General features: G+C 38.4%; 1 protein-coding gene across 2 annotated transcripts; it reads left to right on the top strand.

Annotated features, from left to right (window-relative positions):
* Nucleotides 1-1,972: 1,972 nt before the first annotated feature.
* Nucleotides 1,973-19,122, top strand: fam3c (FAM3 metabolism regulating signaling molecule C). Of its 2 annotated transcripts, none has more exons than XM_053641693.1 (10): nucleotides 1,973-2,138; nucleotides 2,770-2,855; nucleotides 2,967-3,071; nucleotides 4,722-4,745; nucleotides 9,735-9,858; nucleotides 12,850-12,908; nucleotides 13,009-13,059; nucleotides 14,732-14,816; nucleotides 17,170-17,296; nucleotides 18,374-19,122. In XM_053641693.1, exons 2-10 carry the CDS (start codon nucleotides 2,840-2,842, stop codon nucleotides 18,461-18,463), a joined length of 681 nt encoding a protein of 226 aa, XP_053497668.1. In that variant the 5' UTR covers nucleotides 1,973-2,138; nucleotides 2,770-2,839; the 3' UTR covers nucleotides 18,464-19,122. The 2 variants fall into 2 exon arrangements, with proteins under 2 accessions (XP_053497668.1, XP_053497669.1); XM_053641694.1 differs by lacking the exon at nucleotides 1,973-2,138 and adding an exon at nucleotides 2,183-2,430.
* Nucleotides 19,123-22,230: the final 3,108 nt, after the last annotated feature.

Raw genomic sequence — 22,230 nt, 5'->3', positions numbered from 1 at the left:
GCCTGATAACTGGGAAACTAGAAACGAGAGCTAGGTCATGAGCTAAACTCAATACTGTGCGAATTGCCCAGAGACAGGAGGGGTTTAAATGAATAACGTAATCATGGGTAAACACGGACAGCTGAAACCAATGTTGACACACCTTTGGACAACAACCAACTCAAACTGCAGCGCTGTCTCAAAGGGAAATCGTGACAGCTACACTATTATACATTTTCCACTGTCATGGTTCTGGGCTGGAGTCAGTTCTCTAACCGCTCTGTGTATATATCTGAATAATCTCATATAGGATGTGATTGGGTGTTAATTTACCCGCCAGATGCAAAGCGCTTTAGTTTAATGGTGTTCATTACTGATGCTCCGATCAGGATTTTTATAGCGAACGAAGCTTAATGTCAAATTGATATTAAATGCAGCCCATAGTAATTAAACACCATTTAATTTCTCATTTTATTTATATTTTATAAATGTATTATAATATCTATTTTTATACTAACTGATTTATTTATAACCAAGCATATATTCTGTCTTTACATTTTATTATTTTTTTGTTTGTTTGTTTATCAGTTTTAGATCGGTCCCCCAGTACAGTGTTGTCATGTCTGCTGATAATATTGCGTATTATGGGGGATTAAATTAAAACATGAAAACTGGAGTTGATTTTCTAGTGATATCTGCCAACCGTGAGTTTACATGAAGTGAATGCTCTGTCTGTTAGAGTTAGTGAAGGAGAGAGCGGCAGTGTACTGTATGTTTACAGACTGAACAGTTGCTACTCTTGATTATGATTGTTGAAGAATTATTTAATAAAGTAGTTTGAATTACATCCCACCTTGTAGCGTTAGCATTATTATAACACAGTCGCAGTTTCAGGTCATTTTGCGTGATCAATAAAAGATGGCAGTTGTGAGATCGGCAAGTTGAGAGAAGCAGATAATTACGGTGTTACTCTTGTCATCATAATGGCTTCTTTGCAGTATTTACACACTTGTTCGGTTGACTGAGGAGATGAAAAGCAGTGCGAAGGTAACTGTTGCGCTGTGTAGATGCATTTTGGAGTTTGTAGTTTTTATTCCAATTTTTATTATACAACTTTGAACAGGTCACTCGCACCGGTGCGCCTAAATATTTTTTCACAGTCACACAAAGTACTTTTCAGTAACAAATGCTACAGAAATGGGTGCACTGTAGAGCCCTGATGAGTCAAACAGAGTGAACAGAAGTGGACTGAGCTCACAGCCCTGAGGAGCCCCTGCGCGCAGTGTGGTGGTGCTGGAGATGCTGTTCCCGATCTGGACTGACTGAGGTCTACCAATCAGGAAGTTCAAGTTCCAGTTACAGAGGAGGTGTTCAGGCCCAGTAGGTTCAACTTTCCAATGATTCTGAGGTGTACCTCAAAATGATAGTACACCTTTCTCACAGTGTCACTCACACCATTTCAGCACTGTCTGATGTTGAATTACCAAATAAGAGCCCTACAAAATTTATATATACACTGTTTTGTTTTTACATTTAGAAACCCATAAAAGGAAAACTCCTTGATTCCACAGACCAATTTCACCTCACAATGATAGCACACCTTTCTCACAGTGTCACTCACACCATTTCAGGACTGTGTGATGTTGAATTACAAAATAAAAGCACTCTAAACTCATATAAGTGGTGTTTTGTCTACATGTATAGACACCCATAAAAGGAAAACTCCTTGATTCCACAGACCAATTTCACTTCAAAATGCTAGTACACCAATGATAGATAGATAGATAGATAGATAGATTTCTGCCCTGTCGAGTGTTGGTGTTTATATAGTTTATGACAAGACATTTCAGGAAATGTCCTGTAATCACCTCATTCTTCGATACTGGTTGTGCTGGTTTTCCGCACCCGATGTTTAAATGTGACCACACCTGTGAAGACGTGTACAGAGGACGCGGCGTCAATCGCTCTCCGTGTGACTGGGCTCAGGCTGTACGCCCCTTTCGCCCCGCCCCTTCCCTGTTCCAGACTACTTCAGTATGAGAATAGTTGATGACACTTCTGTTTATCTGTTTGTTTGTTCTTTTACCGCGCTGTATTCTTGTATGCGGGGCATCCAGATGTTTTAGCTGTTGAAGTTTTCTCGAATCTTCGAAAAGGAGGTATGTCTTCAGCGGATTTGTAGAAACATTTATAATGGTGTTAGATGGCGGCGGTGCGTCATGTTGCGGGTGAACTGCCAGTGTTGAATGTGAGAGAGAAACCAGTGTCGCGACGGTGCAGTGCTGAGTTTTAACACTGTATACAGTGTAAATATAGCCGCTGGTAAAACCCCTCTAACAGGAAGCAGAGACCTCCGGCAGGCTTGCACGGCTAGCTGAGCTAACATATATATTATCTGCTTTCTATTAACTGGTTGTTGAACATGTTTTAAAGCTTTAATTTGATAAACAGGTAAGGTCCTACTTCCTAAAGCACTGAGTTCTGAGCTAGCGTTTATCTACTACAGTTTCCGACAGCTAATAGCATGCTAGCATCTGTCTGCGTTTTCTCCTTAACTTCCTTAACTTTCACTGACTCAGTTTAACTCCTGATTATCTACACACTGTGCTCTTTTACTTTATATAAAATATATATATATATATATACACACACACACACACACACATTTTACACTCACACTGATAACCAGACGGGGAATTTAACTAATTTAAGTAACTGTGTCCTGAGATTAAATTTGTTTACGTTTACTGACATGGACTTATACTTTACAGTGTTGTTGTTGTTTTTCAGGAATTTGAATCTATCAACATCCTCGCAGTTTTATCAATATAAGATTGAGAATATTGATTTGTGAGACATAATGATGAGACCAGGAGGTCAGTCCATTTTTTGTTGTTTATTTTACCCAGTTGGGTTAAGAGATGTTGTTGTTGTTGTTGTTGTTGTTGAGTTTTTAATTCAGCATTGTTGTGCTTTTTTGATTTCAGGAATTGTGAAATTGATCATCCTGATTTCTACCCTTCTCTTGGTGGTGTTCCTGGCTTTTCAGCTCCTGGAATTCCACACGGATTTTCATTTGCCACACGCATTATGTAAATATACCCTGCTCATGATTTCCTGATTGTTCTGTTCTGTGCTGGATTACATGTTTTAACACAGCTAATGAGTGTTTAACAAAGTAAATGTTAGTAATGCAGTCAGCACAGCACTCGCTTCACCAGGATATTTACCTATTTCATAACGGCAGGTTGTGGTTGATCCTGGCATTAGATCCGTGTATTTGCTCATAAAAGTGATGAATCATAAGCAAGACTTTTTCGAAGGTGTATGAGAGCTGTTCCGATCTGAAGAAAGCCCTTTAGACAGTTTGCTTTTTAAGAATCTTTACAGTTTTTATATTGAATCAAAATGGATGTTGCATGCTTATGGAGGCACATCCATGCCAAAAATCCAAGCGCGTCATTGACGCTCTCACACGTGGACACTCGACCCACAATTGTCACTTTTTTTTTTTTTGATAGTTTTCGATTTATACCTTTTGTAACATATTATGTAATATAACACGTGTAAATACAGGGTATCTTTACCAGTTTTTAATAGACAGGAAGTGTTCGACCAGTTTACTAGCTAGCCTTTGCATTTTTGGGATGTCAATAGCTCGCGATCCAACCAGCTGTTATCATCATATTGATATTCATGTAGTAAGACTTCTCATAATTAATTAATGAAGAATTAATTAGATTATTAAAAGAATTAATTAATAATTAATTAATTGTGACTTTACTGTTATGACTTGAAGCCACTGACTCCAACGTTGAAATACTCATTTTAGTGAAAGATTTAGTTGTAAGTCATATTTCTATCTTGTAAATAAAATACAGACGGTTTACCTCAAGATGAAAACCTCTGGTAACACACAAGAACAGAAAGGCCGGATTAGACTTTGCTAGAAAACATCTAAAAAATAAATAAATAAATAAATAAATAAAAACATGACCAGTCCTGGAACAAGATTCTGTGGGCAGAGGAAACTAAGATGAACTTGTACTAGAATGATGGGCAGAGAAGAGTTTGGAGAAGGAAAGGCTCATGATCTAAAGTATGCCACGTCATCTGTTAAACATGGTGGAGGAAGTGTTATGGCGTGGGCATGCAAGGCTGCCAGTGGAACTGCTTCACTGCTGTTTATTGATGATGAAACTGCTGATGGAAGGAGCAGGATGATTTCTGAAGTGTATAGAGTGATACTTTCTACTCAGATTCAGTCAAATGCTGCAAAACTGATAGGACAGTGCTTCACAACACAGTTGGATAACGACCCAAAACATACAGCGAAAGCAACCCAAGCGCTTCCTAAGGCAAAGAAATTAAATGTCCTTAAATGACTTTTTGTTGACTGTATATTAGGAGAAAAATTGGTTTTGTGCTGTTTTTACGCTCTACACTCATTGCACTTTCAAGTGATTTTATTACTGGCTTCATTAATATCTTTAATTTATTTATTCATTTTCATATGGTTCATTTACATGTGATTTCATTTTCATGAGATTCATATTCAAGTGATGCATTTTCAAGTGATTCGTTTACTAATTTGCTTCTCTTTAAATCCAGTTTTAGACTGTGATATTACAAAGGTCTTTCCAGATTATTACTTGCTACACTGTATGAGATAACCTCAGTACTGGCTTCATTAATATGTGCTTCAGAGCAAAACGTTCAAATTGCTTTCTTTTTCTCTGTAGTGAAACCTGGAGCCATGGAAAGTTGTGAGTATATTTGTCCTATAAACACCATTTGTGTACTTCTTAACCTACTAACACTGTAATTTGCTGATGCTGAAATGCTAAAATAAAAACCAAGGTGTACAATAAGACCAAAGTGCAAATGTTTGAAACAAAAATTTTCGTTCATCCTCAGTAACCACTTTATGCTTTAAGCGCTTTAAAGCTCTCTTGGTAACCACTTTCACATGTCAGCACCACGTTAGCAGAGGGTTTTAATTAGAGATGCACCGATGTTTCGGCCGATAAAGGCGATTCTTCATACTATTGGCCGATAATTTAAAAACATCCGATGATCAGGGCCGATTATATCCTGTCAATCAAAAGAGGGCAGGGAAACACATCGAATTCGTGCTTGTGTAAAGACGATGTCTCTTGTGTGGAATCATGACAAAACTGCAGTCTATAATCTCTGTAAGCTCTGCACTGATAATATTTTACACTGGACGCTGCAGCAGAGCAGAATCGGTGCGTGTTTTTTTCGGTGTGCATGTTAGAGTTTCCGCTGTGAGACTTAATGTATATTTTTTTTTTTGCCGAGTTGCTAACGCTGAATTAAAGCACAAGTACACGGTTGAAAGATTTAAATAAAGATGACTTGACAAAGTCTATATTGCACAGAAACATACATTTGTAGAGTAGTATATTTCATATCCAGTTAATATTAATATATAAAAAGTTGATATTATATATTACCAGTGTGATGTCAGTGATGAAGTAGAAATGTGTTTGTTTGTGGTGAGTGAGTGTGAGACTAACAGGAGGTTTTTAGAATTCAGTCAATTAATTCTGTTAATATGAATTAATAACATTCAGTAAGTTAAGAATCTTACTTCAATCTTCAGAATTGAGTCCATGTGTTAATGTTAATTAGAGTAATGTGTTTTGTGTTTGAGACCAATTACCGTGAAACAACTTGTCGAAATGGAGAGAATAAAGTTTTTATTTGTATCTCTTTCAGAATTGTGGAATTAATTATTATTCATTTAAAAGAAGGTATAAAAGGCAGAACTATCGGTATCGGTTTCGGCTGAGAAATTTGGTATCGGTTCATCTCTAGTTTTAATGAATTGCTCATAAGCCGGCACCAGTCAGTGGAGCGATTCCGCTCTAACCTAACTGATTTCTCAACTGATTCGAGTGCTTCTGTCTCACTCCAAGCACCCAGTGTTCCCAGGACCCTAACCAGGATCTGAGGTTACTGAGAATGAATGAATGAAATGTTTAGCTTCTGCAATCATACAAAATCGTACAATTGTTTAAGCCGATACTCAGAATGAGTATAACTGCTTCTTTGTGAAGTATTTTTTATTTTTTTTTTGCTCTCTTGCAAGTGCAGCACAGCGTGGCATCATTTTCACAAAACTATAAAACCAATTTATACTTGACTAATCCAGTCATACAGCTGCAATCAAAATTATTCAACCCCCGTTGCAAATCGGCTTTATTGTGAAAATTTCAGACTTTCAGCTGTTTGCAAAGAACAAATCAAACAAAAGCAGTTGAAATAATTCAACACAATGGATGTCGTTGCACATCGCAATGTCTGAATCCTTTCTTGTGAAATACAGCCATGCTTTACAACATTTAGTCTTAGGCATTTTAATTTAAGCACGTTTAATGTAGCTAGCTAACGGTAGGCTACCTGCTGCCATCAGGGCAAGTGTAACTGGTGCATTCGCACGCTCCTCGGATGGTCTCATTTCCCAAGTTGTGCTTTTAAGTCGGAATGTGAAAACAACATGGACACTAACGTTACTACAAAGATATGTTGGATTTCTGTGATCAGAGCTTTATATTACAAAGTGATTTTGTCCCAGAGTTGTTACTGCACCAGTAACAACTCTGGGACAAAACGACACAGACACATCACTTCTATTCAGGGGGTGAATAATTTTGAGACTGGAGAAGTCATTATAAGTTGCATTTTCAGTTGAATTTGGGAAAACCACTTGAAGCATTCATTGTGTTGAACTATTTCAATTGCTTTTGTTTGGTTTGTTCATCGCAAACAGCTGAAAGTCTGTAAATTTTGATAATAAACCTGATTTACAATGCGGGTTGAATCATTTTGATTGCAGCTGTGTCTTCTAAATTAACTCAAAGCTGCAGGTTTATATCTCAGCGATTTAAAAAATTCTGTCCTTGGTAAATGTTCTGTAAGGATTTTGAATGTTAATAGATTACACACTGTATATATAAAAATGTTGTCACAGCTAGTTTTAAGGAGCTGAACATTCTGAAAGTGAATAATTTACAACCCCAATTCTGAAAAAGTTGGGACAGTATGGGAAATGCTAATAAAAACAAAGAGGAGTACTTTGACTTGTATTTTTTTTTATTTTTTTTTAAGTATAAAGATGAGGTATTTGTTGTTTTACCTAATCAACTGCATAGTTTTTTGAAGATAAATGTTTATTTTGAAATTGATGAATGTAACACGCTCCAAAAAAAGGTTGGGACAGGGGCAGTTTAGGACTAATAGTGATGTGAGAAATTGAAATAAGAAGGTGATGTGAAACAGGTGAAGGTAATCGTCTAATCATAGTATATAAGGAGCCTCCAGAAAAGGTCTAGACCTTGAGGAACAAGCATGAGTCGAGTCTCACTGATCTGCCAACAGATGTGTCAGAGAATAATCCAACACTGTGAGAAGATCTTTCCACAAAGACAAATGGGTAGGATTTTGGGCATTTCACCTTCTACAGTGTACAATATACAACCCATTTCCAAAAAACTCACAGATCTGCCAAGGTTTACTTCTGAAAGACTCTGCCTCTCTAATCTCTTTTATACCCAATTATGTGACTGACCTGTTGCCAATTAACCTCCAGCTGTTTCTTTTTAGTAACACTTTTTTCCAGCCTTTTGTTGCACCCATCCCAAATTTTTTGAGACACGCTGTGGCCATCAAATTAAAAAACGACCTTATTTTTTTTTCATAAATGCTACATTTCCTCAGTTTAAACATTTGATATGTTTTCTATGTTCTGCTGTGAATACCATATGGGTTTATGAGACTTGCAAATCATTGCATTCTGTTTTTATTTACATTTTACACAGCGTCCCAACTTTTATGGAATTGGGGTTATAATTAAAAGATTCAAGGAATCCGGTCAGATCTCGGTGTGTGAAGGGAAAGGCTGAAAACCACTTCTGCATGCGCGTGATCTCCGATCACCCAGACGTCACTGTCTTAAAAACCGTCATGAGTCTGTAATGGAGATCCTGACATGCGCTTGGGAATACTTCTGTAAACCTTTGTCACTCAACACCATTCAACGCTGCATCCACAGATGAAAGTTAAGGCTTTACTATGCAGAGCAGAAGCCATACATTAGCGCTGTCCAGAAGCTCCACCCACGTCTCTGGGCTCGGTGTGATCTGAGATGGACAGCAGCACAGTGGAATCGTGTTTTGTGGTCCGACGAGTCAATATTTCAAATAGTTTTAGGACAAAACAGCCGTCATGTTCTCCGGGCCAAAGAGGAAAAGGACCGTCCAAGCTGTTATCAGCGTCAGGTCCAAAAGCCAGCGTCTATCATGGTATTTGGGTGTGTCAGTACCCGTGGTATGGGTAACCTGCACGTCTGTGGGGGCAGCATTAATGCAGAATGTACACATTTTGGAGCCAAACCACATTCTGCTCGGATTACAAGCGCATGGTTGCGTAAGCAGAGAGTGTGGGTGTGAGCATGGCCTGCTGCAGTCCTGACCTGTCTCCGATTGAGAATGTGTGGTGCATTATGAAGCGCAAATTAAGGCATTGAAGGCCCTGTACAGTTACACAGCTGAAGAAATGCATAATGGATGACTGGGGAAATTTCGGCTTGCTAAACTTAACCAGCTGGTGTCTTCACTCAGCGTCCAAACGCTTAATAAGTGTTATTAAAATAAATGGTGATGTTACACTGCGGTAAACAGTCGACTGTCCCAACTTTTTTGGAGTGTGTTGCAGTCATCAGATTAGAAATGAGTGTATATTTTTAAAAATTAATTAAATGCACAAAGTTAAACATCAAATAATGTGTTTTTGATATAGTGCAGGGTGAATAGAATTTTCAAATGACTCTTTTTGTTTGTTTGGGGTTTTGTTGTTTTTGTTGTTTGTTTTTTTTTGGCATTTTCCATACTTTTCCAGTATTTTTTTTTCAGAAAAATAAAAGCGAAAACCTGCGGTGAGAAAGCAAATAATGAATGTTTTTAGTGTACATCATTTTAGGAGCGTATGATGAAATTCAGTTCTGAAAAGCAGAAGAATCCTGTTGTCATAATTTAAATTAAACCAGAGCATTTTTTTTTTAGCTTGTCAGCCTGTGTTGATAAAGTGCTCGTGTAAGTCTAGAATCATTGTGAGTGTAATGGATTGTTCACAGTGGGTGTGAACAGGATCTAAGTATCTGATTGCTATTGAGCAGGTGCTGGGTTGACTGTTTGTCTTTTTAACTAAATATGTATCCTTATAAAATAGAGTTGAGTTTCTGTTATACATACACTAAATGGTTTGTGGACACATCGCACATACGTGGTTCTTCCCTAAACTGGTACCATAAAGTTGGAAGCACACAGTTGTGCTTTAAAATATACAATTTCCCTACACTGGAAACAAGAGGCCCAGAAACCTGTTCCAGCATGACACCGTCCCTGTGCACAAAGAGAGCTCCATGAAGACATGGTGTGTTAAGGTTGGAGTGGAAGAACTCGAGTGACCTACACAGAGCCCTGACCTCACTAATGCTCCTGTAGCTGAATGAACACAAATCCCCACAGCCATGCTCCAAAAAAAATTATTTATTTATTTTTAAATATAAATTAGGATTTCTATATAATGACTGCTTCAGAATGCAGGGTTGTGCTACTCCTAAGAGTGAATTTGACAAATACTATTATAGACTTAATCGCAGTAGAACCCAGGTTGAAAATATCCATGTATGTAATAAAAAAGACAATTAACCAAGACCTTTTCTCTTTTAGCTACAGAGGCAACTCCTCACAAATGTGGCGTGTATAAGCCCTGTCCTGAACACCATTTCACCTTCAAAATGGCCAGTGGAGCTGCCAGTATCGTCGGGCCCAAAATCTGCCTAGAGGATGAGATGTAAGTGCTTTCTTCTGGCCTGGGTACTAGAACACATGGCTTCTTCCAGCTACACTGTGTCATGTGTGTGTGTGTGTGTGTGTGTGTATACATGCACAAGTCCAATGAACTTTTCACATTCAAAACAGTAAAATAAAGACATTCATTTTCGTTGATTCTGAGTATTCTGCTAAAGCTAACGGCATCGCAGTACATGCATTTGAGGTCGTGCCATCGTCTGGGAAACCGCTTATACTTCCAGTTAGTAAAAAAAACCTCTACCGTTCCATTTGAGATGATAGGACCATTCTAAAATTCATACGTTAGATGGTAGAGTGCATAGAGCAAGTGTACAGTACGGCATTTGGCACACAATTTTGGTATGATGCCTGTTTTCGGAACAAGTAACACGGTGGTTAAACGTGCCCCGTGCCATGCGCAGACACTGCACGATAGTGCCATGCGCAGTGTCATGCGCCATCATTATCTATGTGTATGAATCAATAATGAACTTTGTTGACTGTGGTTTTCATGATCGATTATTATCAATTTTATTAATTAGTTGTTGCTGCTCTAAACAGCTGCTTACATAACTTCCTAGTCCAGAGTGATCAGAGTTTGTGAACCAGGCGATTAACCTCGCAGTGTTAAGATTAACCTGCAGTACATTCCCTTCGGTGTCCAGTATTAGCCTTATTGGATCACTTGGTCTACACAGCTGCACAGTCTCTTGAGGAAGACTTCTTAGATGGGGCTTCTGGGCCTCCTGGCTAATTTGTACTCCAGGCCCCAAGCCCCCACCCCAATTATCTTTGTTTTTACATGTGGAACTAAGAAATCATTATCAATAAACATAACAATTATTGCATATTCAATAAGAGACTAAATTTGAACAGCTAATAAATTAACTGAAATTATGCATTTATAAGTATATTCAAATAACTATATATACAGTACAAGTAATTAACATTGTTCTCTCTCTCTCATACACAAACACTATAGAAACTCTGTCTGGATGTCTTTATAAGCTGTTGACTTGTGATTTCTTATTCCCCAAGTACCAAGAACAATGAACTTTTTTATTATTATTATTATTATTATTATTATTATTCATTGAGTGATTAATAAGTCTCACACACGAGCAGCTCCAGAAAGAAATGTGGAAATTAGCTAAAACGGTGACCGGATCATTGAATCAGTGAGTTGAACTCAAGAATCAAATCGGTTCTATTCGTGAATGAATCATTCAGACTGGTTTTATCAACGGGATTCTCCAATTCATTGCAATGAGCCGACTCAAACGATTCCTTGACGAATCGGACATCGTTATAACACTTCAGTCATAAACTCACTAGGGACAATTAAAGCAGATTTATCACTGCATTAAATTTCAGTTGATTCCTCACAGAAGGTTGTTGCAAGGCTTCAGAATGCTGGAATATATACAACACTGGACTAGTTTTATTATCGCTCGGTGCTTTTCCGTCCTTTTTGAAGCTCAGTGCTCCATTACTATTGCTCGATTGCGTGGAAAAACATACATTCTTGGAAATATTGTGTTCCAACTTTCAAGGATAAACATCGGGGTGAGAAACTGATCAAATTTCTAGTTTATGTTAACTATAACAGCTTCATACAGGCTAGCTCCAGAATCATAGCACAAAACCAGGGAACATAAATCACCTTATTTTTTTTTTAATAACTGAATTCCCCATTTTGCTCTCGCCTCTTTTTCATGTTTTTCTTTACTCTTTTGGTATCCTGATTTTGTCTGCTGCATATCTTGCCGTCTACCCGATGCATGTAACGACTCACAAATGTGAAGTGCCATGTTTCTGAATAATCCGCAAACGTCTTGTGGAGACACACATGCACTTGGCACAGTCATTATTATAAATAGATTATAAATGGATTATTGTGCAAAGAGACCATTTAAATACCAAATCATACAGGAAAGTATGGGGTTCTGCTGGGCCCTATGTCTGACCAGGGCTTTTAGAATCGCCCTAATCTTCCCCCCATTACGGCGCCCCTGCTGAAGATCATCGTATAAGTGTGTATGCGAAGAGCCATCCGTAATCAGCAAATTGGCCAATAAGAGCCTCATGATGGCTATGTGTCGAGAGGAGAGCCATGGGGCAGAAGAATGCTAACCATCTGAACACTAATCTGAATACTAGTCAGATCAGCCTCACCTGGGTCACTTTGATGAAGTTGTATGCTATTAAAAGAGCTGAAATACCTGAGGAGTCAGACCCAGCAGGTCTATATTCAAGGACACCAGTTGGGAGTGGACTACAAAGCTAATCACCATATGGTTTTTGAGTTTCTGTAATGTGAGAGGAGAGTATTAACGACTCAGTTTTATATATGATGGGCCAGCAACATTGGTGTTAGAGAGATATCAAACAGTCCACTGCAAGGCATTGATTGTTAGCCATGGATGGCTATGACTATGGCTGGAACCTTTCAACTACAAGATATTTTTATGCTTCTGCTACTAGGTGGCATTGTGTGTCCATATGAGATTCCCTTTAGCATGATATCTCAAGAACAAGTGGTTTGTATTATTGTCAAAGTCACAGTAAGGTCAAATATCTGACTTTTTTTTTTCTTCTTCAATAACTTCCTTCCTGTTTGAAGTATATTTTAAGGGTATTCGAGACATAGAAATTAGTAAGAAAAAGGACTAGGCTTGTTGGCAGCAGAAGCACCCCTGTCAATAATGTTGGTGTCTAGCCGGTGTCCGGTGTCACCCAGAAGAAGATGGACTCTGTTTTCAGTTTGGTTCCTCTCAAAGTTTCTTCATCTTTTCGTTCAGGGAGTTTGTCTTTGCCATCATCGCCTCTGGCTTGCTCATTAAAGATAAATCTAAATCTGTATCCAAATATCTTTAAAGCTGCTTTGTGACAGTGGCCATTGTTGAAAGTGATATATAAATGAAATTGAATTAAATTGAAGTTCTACTTGTTTTTTAATAGGTTTACATCTCTATGATCTTTCTCTCCTCAGATTGATGAGTGGTGTGAGGAACAACGTTGGAAGGGGTTTGAACATTGCCCTAGTCAATGGTATGGCTTGCTGGTGACAAACAGTTTGATTTATCATGGAGACTTGGACTTAAATGAGACTTTTCTAAACACTGACGCACCAAACGTATGCTTCTTATAGGAAAGACTGGCAGGCTCATCCGTACTGACTCCTTTGACATGTGGGGTGGAGGTAAGCATTCGTTTCTTGCACACATTCTGCACACACCGCTTTCACCTGTTTGTGAATTTGTTACTAGACCATAGTCTAATTTTTTGTTGCTAATATCCAGAGCAATTTAAACAACATGCAACTAAACTAGATAGCAAAAGTAGTCTGGTCTTTAATATGGTCTTTCAGCAACCATAAACAAGGGAAAAATAAAGTTAAATAACAATCCTTGTTCAGTAACGTTATAACATCTCCATGTCTCCCCCAAGTCTCCATGCCTTGTTTTTCGTGGTGGTTAATGGACTGGGTGTAATCCTGTAATGCTCTGTGAACATGTGAATTAACATAGCATGATATACATTCATATCCACAAATATTTGGGCATTGACAAATGTATTGTTATTTTAGCTGTCTACCCCAGTACATTGAATTAAATTTAAATAATTAATATGAGCATGCAGTCTGTGTGTACATAGCTTTATGGAACAATAAATAAAAGCATTTCTATTGTTTGTACAGAAATCTGGGTTATTTTTGGAACTCAGTAAGCTGTGTAGGGATTTTAGCCAGCGGTGGGCGGAGCACAGACACACAGGAGGCTGTTTCAATGTTATGGGAGATTTATTTAAGACAATCGGTGAGCGAGGGTGCGCGCGCGTGTGTGTGTGTGTGTGGGTTGAAGGGCGATCGGGTGGTGAGGGTCTCAGCCGTCGGCGGTTACAGATGAGGGGGCGGGGCGGAGCCGTCACTCGCGTCGGAGTCACCTGAAACCCAAAAAAACACACAACAGCGATTAGCAAGCAGGCACGCGTCGGCAAAACTGCATAAAACACGCCAGAGATTTGCGCACATGCTCGGTGATACTTCTCTCTTTCTGCGAGTGGAATGTCGCCCTTTTATACTCTCCCCTCGCTTGCTGGATGGTGGAATTCTTCCGCATGGCGCACCATTCACAAGCCGTGGGTGTGTCTGTGGCCCCGCCCTGCCGCCACGTGCTCTCTGGATGTCCAAAACATTTGGTGGCGCTGAAGCGGAACTGTCTCTACTGCGCCACTGTGGCAGTCGCGTGAGGAGCGATCTTTGTTTCCTGTGGGCCGGCTACCGGCCTGGTGCCGCAGCTGGTGTTCAGGTTTGGCTACTAGTGCAAACCACTGAGGAAAAATCGAACCGTGCATCTTCTGTTCATTCTTATTAATAAACTTGGTCTTTGTCCTGCATGCAGGGTTGCCAGGTTATATGTATAGGTATAATGGCCATGACTTACAGATGTATACCATGCACCACTGTTAGCTTGTTTCCCCTAAAAAACTGAGAAAAAGAAGAAATATGCTTCTGCCTGTTCTTATTCCCTAACATATTTGGGCTACATTTTTTGTAGCTTTTGAGTCGTAGTTAGGGTGGGAATTTTGCTGAAACCTGGCAAACCTTTTTTGTTTCATCCTGAAGGACCCCATTTCACACACCTAGTCTGAAGCTTCAGTGGGGAAAAACTAATACTCTGAATGTTATTTCATGTTTTTATTCATATTTGTTAGGATGCATTATCAGTTCAATCTGAATAATGTTATTTGAGTAATGTAATAACCCTCTTGTATGTTTAATATTGATATTGTTAGATATGGTTATATGTTGAGAAAACCACTTTAAATGAAATTGGATTTATTTTATTTTTGGTATTTTTTTTTTTGTCTAGATGTCAGCTTACTTATCAAGTTTTTGAAGGATATTGAAGATGGAACAGTTGTCATGATGGCTACTTTTGATGACTCTTCTACAAAGTAGGTTCTCTTAATGATTTATTTATAGTGAGACTAAGTAAATATTTGGATACTGTTGATTTAATTTTATGTAATGCACTCACTGGCCACTTTAATATTCATGCATAATATTCATGCTCATTCATGCAGTTATGGTCAAGAGCTTCAGCTTATGTCCACATCAGACATAAGAATGGTGAAAACGTGTGATCTCTGTGACTTGAACCGTGGCATGGTGGTTGGTGCCAGATGTCTGGTTTGTGTATTTCAAAAAACTGCTGATCTCCTGGGATTTTCACACTCAACAGTCTATAGAGTTTGCACAGAATGTTGAGGAAGAGAGTGGCGAAAGTTCTGTGGGTAGAAACTGAGAAAAATGGGCAGATGGGTTTGAGCTGCCAGGGAGGATGTAGTAAATTATCTTCTCATTCTGTATAACTGTGGTGAGCAGAAAAGCATCTCAGTATGCATAAAACATTGAATTTTGAGGTGGATGGGCTACAGCAGAACATCACATTGGGTTCCACTCCTGTCAGCCAAGAATAATAATCTGAGGCTATCCAGGGGCACAGACTCACCCAAACTGGACACTTGGAGATTAGGGGGGAGATTAGCCTGAGATTAGTTGGAGATTAGTCTTCAGCTGTCCAGTTTGGGTGAGTCTGTGCCCATAATAGCCTCAGATTCTTCTTCTTAGCTGACAGGAACCAGACGTGGTCTTCTGCTGTTCCACATTCAGGTTTGATGGGTTGTGCATTCTGAAATGCTTTTCTGCTCGACCATGACCATGGTTGTAGAGTGCTTATTTGAGTTACTCCCTGTCAGCTCAGACCAGTCTGGTCATTCTCCTCTGCTCTCTCTCATCAAGGTGTTTCAGCCTCCAGACCCACCACACACAGGATGTTTTTTTGTTTTTCGTACCATTCTGTGTAAACCGTCCCCATTCTTTTGAGTCTGCTGTGTGTGGAAAATGTCAGGTAATCAGCAGATTCTGAAACCCTGCGCCCATCTGACACCAACAAGCACGCCACAGTTAAAGACACTGAGATGACCCCTTTCCTCCATTCTGATGTTTTATGTGAACATTAACTGAAGCTCTTGACCGGTTTATGCTTGATTTTATGCATTGTTCTGCTGCCACATGATTGAATGATTAGATAACTGAATGAATGTGCAGCTGAACAGTCTTCCAAATAAAGTGGACAATGAGTGTATACTTCCAGTGCAAATATCCACTTTAAATTTACATGCATATAATGTGTCTTAACTTTGTACTTATTAATATTAACACCAACATATGTATTTATAAGCATAAACAAATGTATGTTTAAAAAATGTAATTTATAGGAGGGAAAAGTTTGGACACTAAAAATATATGTATGTATAGGTTACATACATGTATATGTGTGTGTGTGTGTATAGGTTATATATATATATATATATATATATATATACATACATACACACACACACAATATGTGTGTGTATATATAGGTTACATAAAAATAAATTACATTTTAGGTTTAAATGCTGCAAAGAATGTTCTGGTGTCATTATAAAAGATGATGCTATTGGTTGGGAAGATGTCTCAGGGACGACATTATTAAACCACACTCAATTGGAAATAGTTACAGAACAAAGACCTTAAACATCCCTGTTAGTACAATTGATTTGATAATACAGAACCACGCACATTTCATTTCAGAATTTCATTTCGTTCCCACACTTCACGCTAAACTCCTCTGCTGAAAAAGCAGCACAGGGATACACACGTAAAAGCGTTTACACAAATTAGATCTCTTTTGGAACAACATACTCTGATCAGACGAAGCAAAAAATTAGAACTCTTTGTGGTTTAATTCTGGCCCATGACGAGATGAATGATTGCCAGTGTTGCAAAAACCTAATTACTTGTTACCATAGATGTATGTTACCAAGCTGTAATTGCCAACAAATGCTTTGCAACAAAGTGCTAATTTCAGTCATATTTGTGATGTCCAAATACTTCTTTCTCTTTTCAGTTAAATTTTTTAAGCATATCTTTTGTTTTTTTTTTGTTCATTTTTATGGCATGAAGTGGATATTAAAGAACAAAAACCATAGTGTCTGAATACTTCACCGTAAACCAGAGTTATAATGTGAATAATTGAAGTGCATCTGTTTCTGGAATTATCTACATACAGAATTATTTAGAATAAATTATAAGTCTTAATGAGTGACCTTCAAACTGAAATGTAATTTAATGAACAGTATTGAAAAAAGGGGACATTCTTAAAATACAGTACTCGGATTTATTTGGGAGATCTGCTTTCATGATATAAAACTATGAATGTTATAAATTTCTTTATAACCTTCTTTTTCCTCTTTTAAACAGACTTAATAGTGAGGCAAGGAAGTTAATATCAGCATTTGGCAGCTCCTATATCAATTCACTCAGCTTCAGGGACAACTGGCTCTTTGTTGGAGGAAAAGGGATCAAAACCAAGAGTCCTTTTGAACAGGTGAATGTGGCTCAGAAATGGCATTGGATTCTTTTTCCTTTTCTTTGGTGTTTGAGAGATACACGTCGTCTTATATACACTCGCTGTAAACTTTATTGGGAAAACTATATTAATACTGGGTAGGGGCTCCCTTCAGGGGCCTTCTCAGTCAGATCCGGTGACTAGGAAGGCCACTGAAGAACATTGAACTCATTGTCATGTTTATGAAACCAGTTTGAGATGACACTTGATTTGTGACATGGTGTACTATTGTGCTGGAAGTAACCATTAGAAGATGGTAAATTGTGACCATGGATGGATGCACACGGTCTGCACAATAGGCTGAGGCATTATAGAGATGGATGATTGGTATTAATGGGCCCACAGCGTAGCAAGAAAACATTCCACACACCATTACACCACCTCCACCAGCCTGGACTGGTGACACAAGGCAGGTTGGGTCCACGGACTCATGCTATTGGTGGCAAATTCTGAACCGACCATCTGTGTGCTTCAGCAGAAATCGAGATTCATCAGACCAGGCTATATTTTTCCAGTCTTCAACTGTCCTGTTTTGGTGAGCCTGTGCCCACTGCAGCCTCAGCTTTCTGTTCTTGGCTGATAGAAGTGGAACCCGACGTGGTCTTCTCCTCTTATAGCTCATCCACCTCAAGGTTCCACATGTTGTGCATTCTGAGACGCCTTTCTGCTCACCACGATTGTACAGAGTGGTTATCTGAGTTACTGTAGGTGTTTCTGTCCGCAGAACTGATGCTCACGGGATGGTTTTTCTGTATTGCACCATTCTATGTAAACTCTAGAGACTGTTGTGTGTGAAATCAGCAGTTATAGAAATACTCAGAGCAGCCCATCTGGCATTAACCATCATGCAACGGTCAATTACATTATTAAATGAATGATTAGGTGTTCGTGTTCCTAATAAAGTGCTCAGTGAGTGTAGATGTGAATCTCTACATCTATTGATTCTGCACTAAAATTCTAATTAAGGGGAATTCTTTTATGAAAATAATTAGTAAGCCTGTTCTGTGAAGTTAATTGTGTAATGAAATGTAACTAAACTTCTTCTAATGTTCTCAGTACATTAAGAACAATGCTGAGACCAACAAGTATGAAGGCTGGCCAGAAGTTCTGGAAATGGAGGGTTGCATTCCTCGGAAGCACGACTGATATCCTCTAGATCATCCTTCTTGGACCAAATGATGTAGATTCTCTGCGTGCCCAGTCAATCAAAAGAAAAGTTCTTCCATAGATTTCACTTTTCCCCACAATATGCAAATGACCCTTGATTATTATCTTAATGAATATGCAATCTGAATGACAGACTACAAATTGAAAAGCAAAGCTGTATGATGAGCTACAGTCAGGGCATTATGGCATTTCATAGCAACTCATACTCATGAAATTATGTATCAGAATCATATTTATAATTATCTAAAGAGTATCACAGATCTGTAATTTTATTAAATTAGAATTGAATTGGGGCTTTTTAGTATTATATTAACACTGCCGGTCATGAGTGCAGTTAAGGTATAAATGGGAATGGTGGAAAACAAAACCCTCACAAGCAGGATGTGATAAGAATATACAGTATAAAAAATGGTATACTGTAGTTGTGCTCGGTACTGGTGAAGAGAGTTTTGCCATGTAAATATTAGATTTTTTTTAATGTGTTGTTCCTAAAAAGTGAAAAAGCATTATACCTTTTTTATGTTGACGGATTGTAAAGCTGGTGCAGACAGCTACTGCTACGGCTTCTTGGGTGAATTTTTGGTTTGTTTCGTTTTTTGAAAATCATGTCTGTTAGGTTTTATATATATATATATATATATTCTGCGGTAAACTGATTACCTGTGTCTTTGGCTCATAGAATTATTTTACTCAGAACGTATAATAACATCCCCTTTCAGCTACGTTGCCCATTTATTGTACTAAACCATCACGAGGAATCATTTTGATAATTATGCGGCTCAACACAAGCTGAAGCGCTTTCATTAAATTGCTTCTGGCACTTTAATCTAGTTTACAGAGTTTCTTCTTCTAAAGCAGATGTTTGTGAAAATTGTTTAGGTTAAAATTTGTTTAAATGTTCTACTGCTCATATTTTTTGGTGTTTGTAAAGATTATTCGTAGCTTAGAGTAAAACTTTATTTTATTACTTGGGTGTTTGAATGCATATGAATGTTACACTTTTAAGTTATTTTATGAACATAGAGAACCCTGATATTTTATTGATTGTATTTATTTTATTGTCTACTGCATTTAGGGTGGCAAGCTGCAGTACTGGAGGGCCATAGCAAGACTGAGTTTATCATTCTACCTCATTTAACACATCTCATTCAACTCTTCAGCTAGTGGTAGAAAAGGAAAAACATATCAGTTTTGGCCCTCCAGTATGCAAGTCTGATGGTATTGATTAATGTATTACTTTAATTATTTCTATTCATGACCAGCTGTTTCTGTAGTGTCCAGTACGATGATCTGTTATACCAAATGTATAGACCGCATGTCTGTGGCACTAAGCAAAATCAGAGAAATATTTTCCTTTGCTGTGAAGCCTAGCCTAGAACATGCTCCACTGGACATTGTCGTGTCCCCTACAATAATAGATTTGAAAACTACCAGTCTCTTGTTAAAAGTTCAGCATCACCCAGTCTCCTCAACACCTACACATACACAAACCTTCTGAGGGGCGGGTAACTGTTTTTCAGGCTTTATATTTGTGACTATCACCACAGCTGTGGAAATGGAAATGTCAGTAATCCAGGTGTAGCTTTATCGCTTGGAATGTTTAAATTTTAAGTAGTTTAATTTTTCCGTTTTTAAAAATACGAGTACAGGTGCATTGAAATATGAACAGTAGGATCAGTAAGATATATACCCGGATTGATTTGGTGTGCGACTGCAATAGATCCGGCAGTGTTGGTATGGAATGATGTATTGTCTTACCATACAGCATTTTTCCTCCACTAAAACTATGTTGTTTTGAAGGGGTTCCGAAGGGAACCAATGATGTGCCTTATTTTACCTATTCAAAAAGAATTTTGTGCCCACATACCAATCATCTTTCAGCTATTAAAAACAAACTCCCTTGTAACCCGGATTGAATCTGAATTTTTTTTTCTCAGTTGCCGTGACACACTTCACTGAACATTAACCCAGCATAAAGATTGGACTGTGGAGCTGCAGGACTAAAATATGAACCCTTAATTACTTAGCCCACTGCTCTCCTATAACCAAAGACGGAAATAGGTGCAGCCGACAGTTGAATGCGTGTTTTAATTTATGATTTATATTTCTGACTCCAAAAGATAATCTAGTTAGTGCTGGAAGTATAATACCTCAGTGTTCTGATTATATTTCGTCTAAAACGGTTTCATGCTAAGCTTTCATTATAAAAAAGACGTTCCTGCGACAGTCTTTTATATAGCCTATAATAAGTAATTATTTTGATTAGCTCAGCAGTTAATATTAACATGCAAGTCTAGGCCTTTCCTATTTACTTGTCAGAGGTCAATTTTAAGATACAACAACTTTAGCTTAGGAAACTACTTCTAATGACCATATAAATACAGTCATGCACTTTTAATGCAACATACTTTCTTATGGAAGATCCACTGAATATTTATAGATAGAAATAACAAATGAATTTATTAAAACAAATGAAGAAATATATATAACAAATTATACACAAATGAAGGTATGCATAAAATAGAGATAAGTGTAACTTACAGAAATGTTGACCAACATCTGACAAAGGATGCGTAATGGGGTTAATGGCACAAAAGGCAACCTCTGATGTTATAAGCTCCTTCCTTGATGTTACCAGCCAACTCTATGTTACAAGCCCACCTTGGGTTCTCCCAAGTGTGTCCTCTTATACCCCTGAGCCTCTTTGAAATGTGACCAAGATGCCAAATGGGAAATGAAACCAGGGGTTTTATGGCAGGATAGACTCACAGCTAAATAGCCAAATAATGCGGAACTGTACACTGATTAAACTCCTGAGAATGGGTGGGTGGGAGCAAAGGAAAAATGTCCCCCATGTAAAGCAAGGGTGCCAGCGTGTGTGTCTGTGTGTGTGTGTGTGTGTAGAGCACATATTGCAACATATATTGTAAATGTTGTTTCCTAAACCTATATGATATCTTTGATTTCACCACATCGTTCACCATGAAATATGGACAAAAACGATATCAAACATGCCCTGAAAAATGCTGTAATTACACACAGTTCAGCTGATCAGTTTTGGTTTACCTGGTATCTCTCAAACACATTCCTGATCATTTTAACCTTAATCAAATTACTGCCACAATTTATAAATCTTCTACAGAGCAATGGAAAATGGTCATGTTGTCTGATTACCTATTCCAAAGTAATGAGCGCTTCAGGTTACGAAGGGTAGCATATGAAGCGATGCACCCATCAAGCATACTGCCTACTGTACAAGCCTCTGGAGGCAGTGTTATGATCTGGGATCACTTCAGTTTGTCAGGTCTAGGCTCTGCAACATTATGCGACAATAACCTCGTCAGCTGAGTACCTGAATGTACTGAATGGCCAGGTTATCCCATCAATGGATTTTTTTTCTTCCCTGAAGGCACAGGCATATTTGGCAGGATGACAAATTCATCGGGCTTAAATTGTGAAAGAGTGGTTCAGGGAGCATGAGGAATCATTTTCACACATGAATTGGCCACCACAGTGTCCTGACCTCCATTGAATGTCTTTGGGATGTACTGGAGAAGACTTTACGGAGTGGTTTGACTCTCCAGTCCTCAATACAAGGAGGCAAAAAAATTCATGCAACTGTGTATGGGGTAGGACATTAGGTCCCAGTAGGCGTGCCTTTGAATGTTTCGTTGTTCAGCTGTCTAAATAGCGTGACGTAATCACTAGAGATGCACCGATGCAATTTTTCACGCTATGGGCCATCG

Source organism: Ictalurus furcatus, chromosome 14 (genome assembly GCF_023375685.1).
Source record: "Ictalurus furcatus strain D&B chromosome 14, Billie_1.0, whole genome shotgun sequence".
Taxonomy (NCBI): Eukaryota; Metazoa; Chordata; class Actinopteri; order Siluriformes; family Ictaluridae; genus Ictalurus; species Ictalurus furcatus.
This window is presented reverse-complemented; position numbering and strand designations above follow the sequence as displayed.

Bases quoted from the DNA above. Each gene is read 5' to 3' on its own strand.
- fam3c (XM_053641693.1), top strand. The intron at 3,072-4,721 runs GTAAATATACCC...TTTTCTCTGTAG, and splicing joins TCATTTGCCACACGCATTAT to TGAAACCTGGAGCCATGGAA. The intron at 17,297-18,373 runs GTGAATGTGGCT...TAATGTTCTCAG, and splicing joins CCAAGAGTCCTTTTGAACAG to TACATTAAGAACAATGCTGA.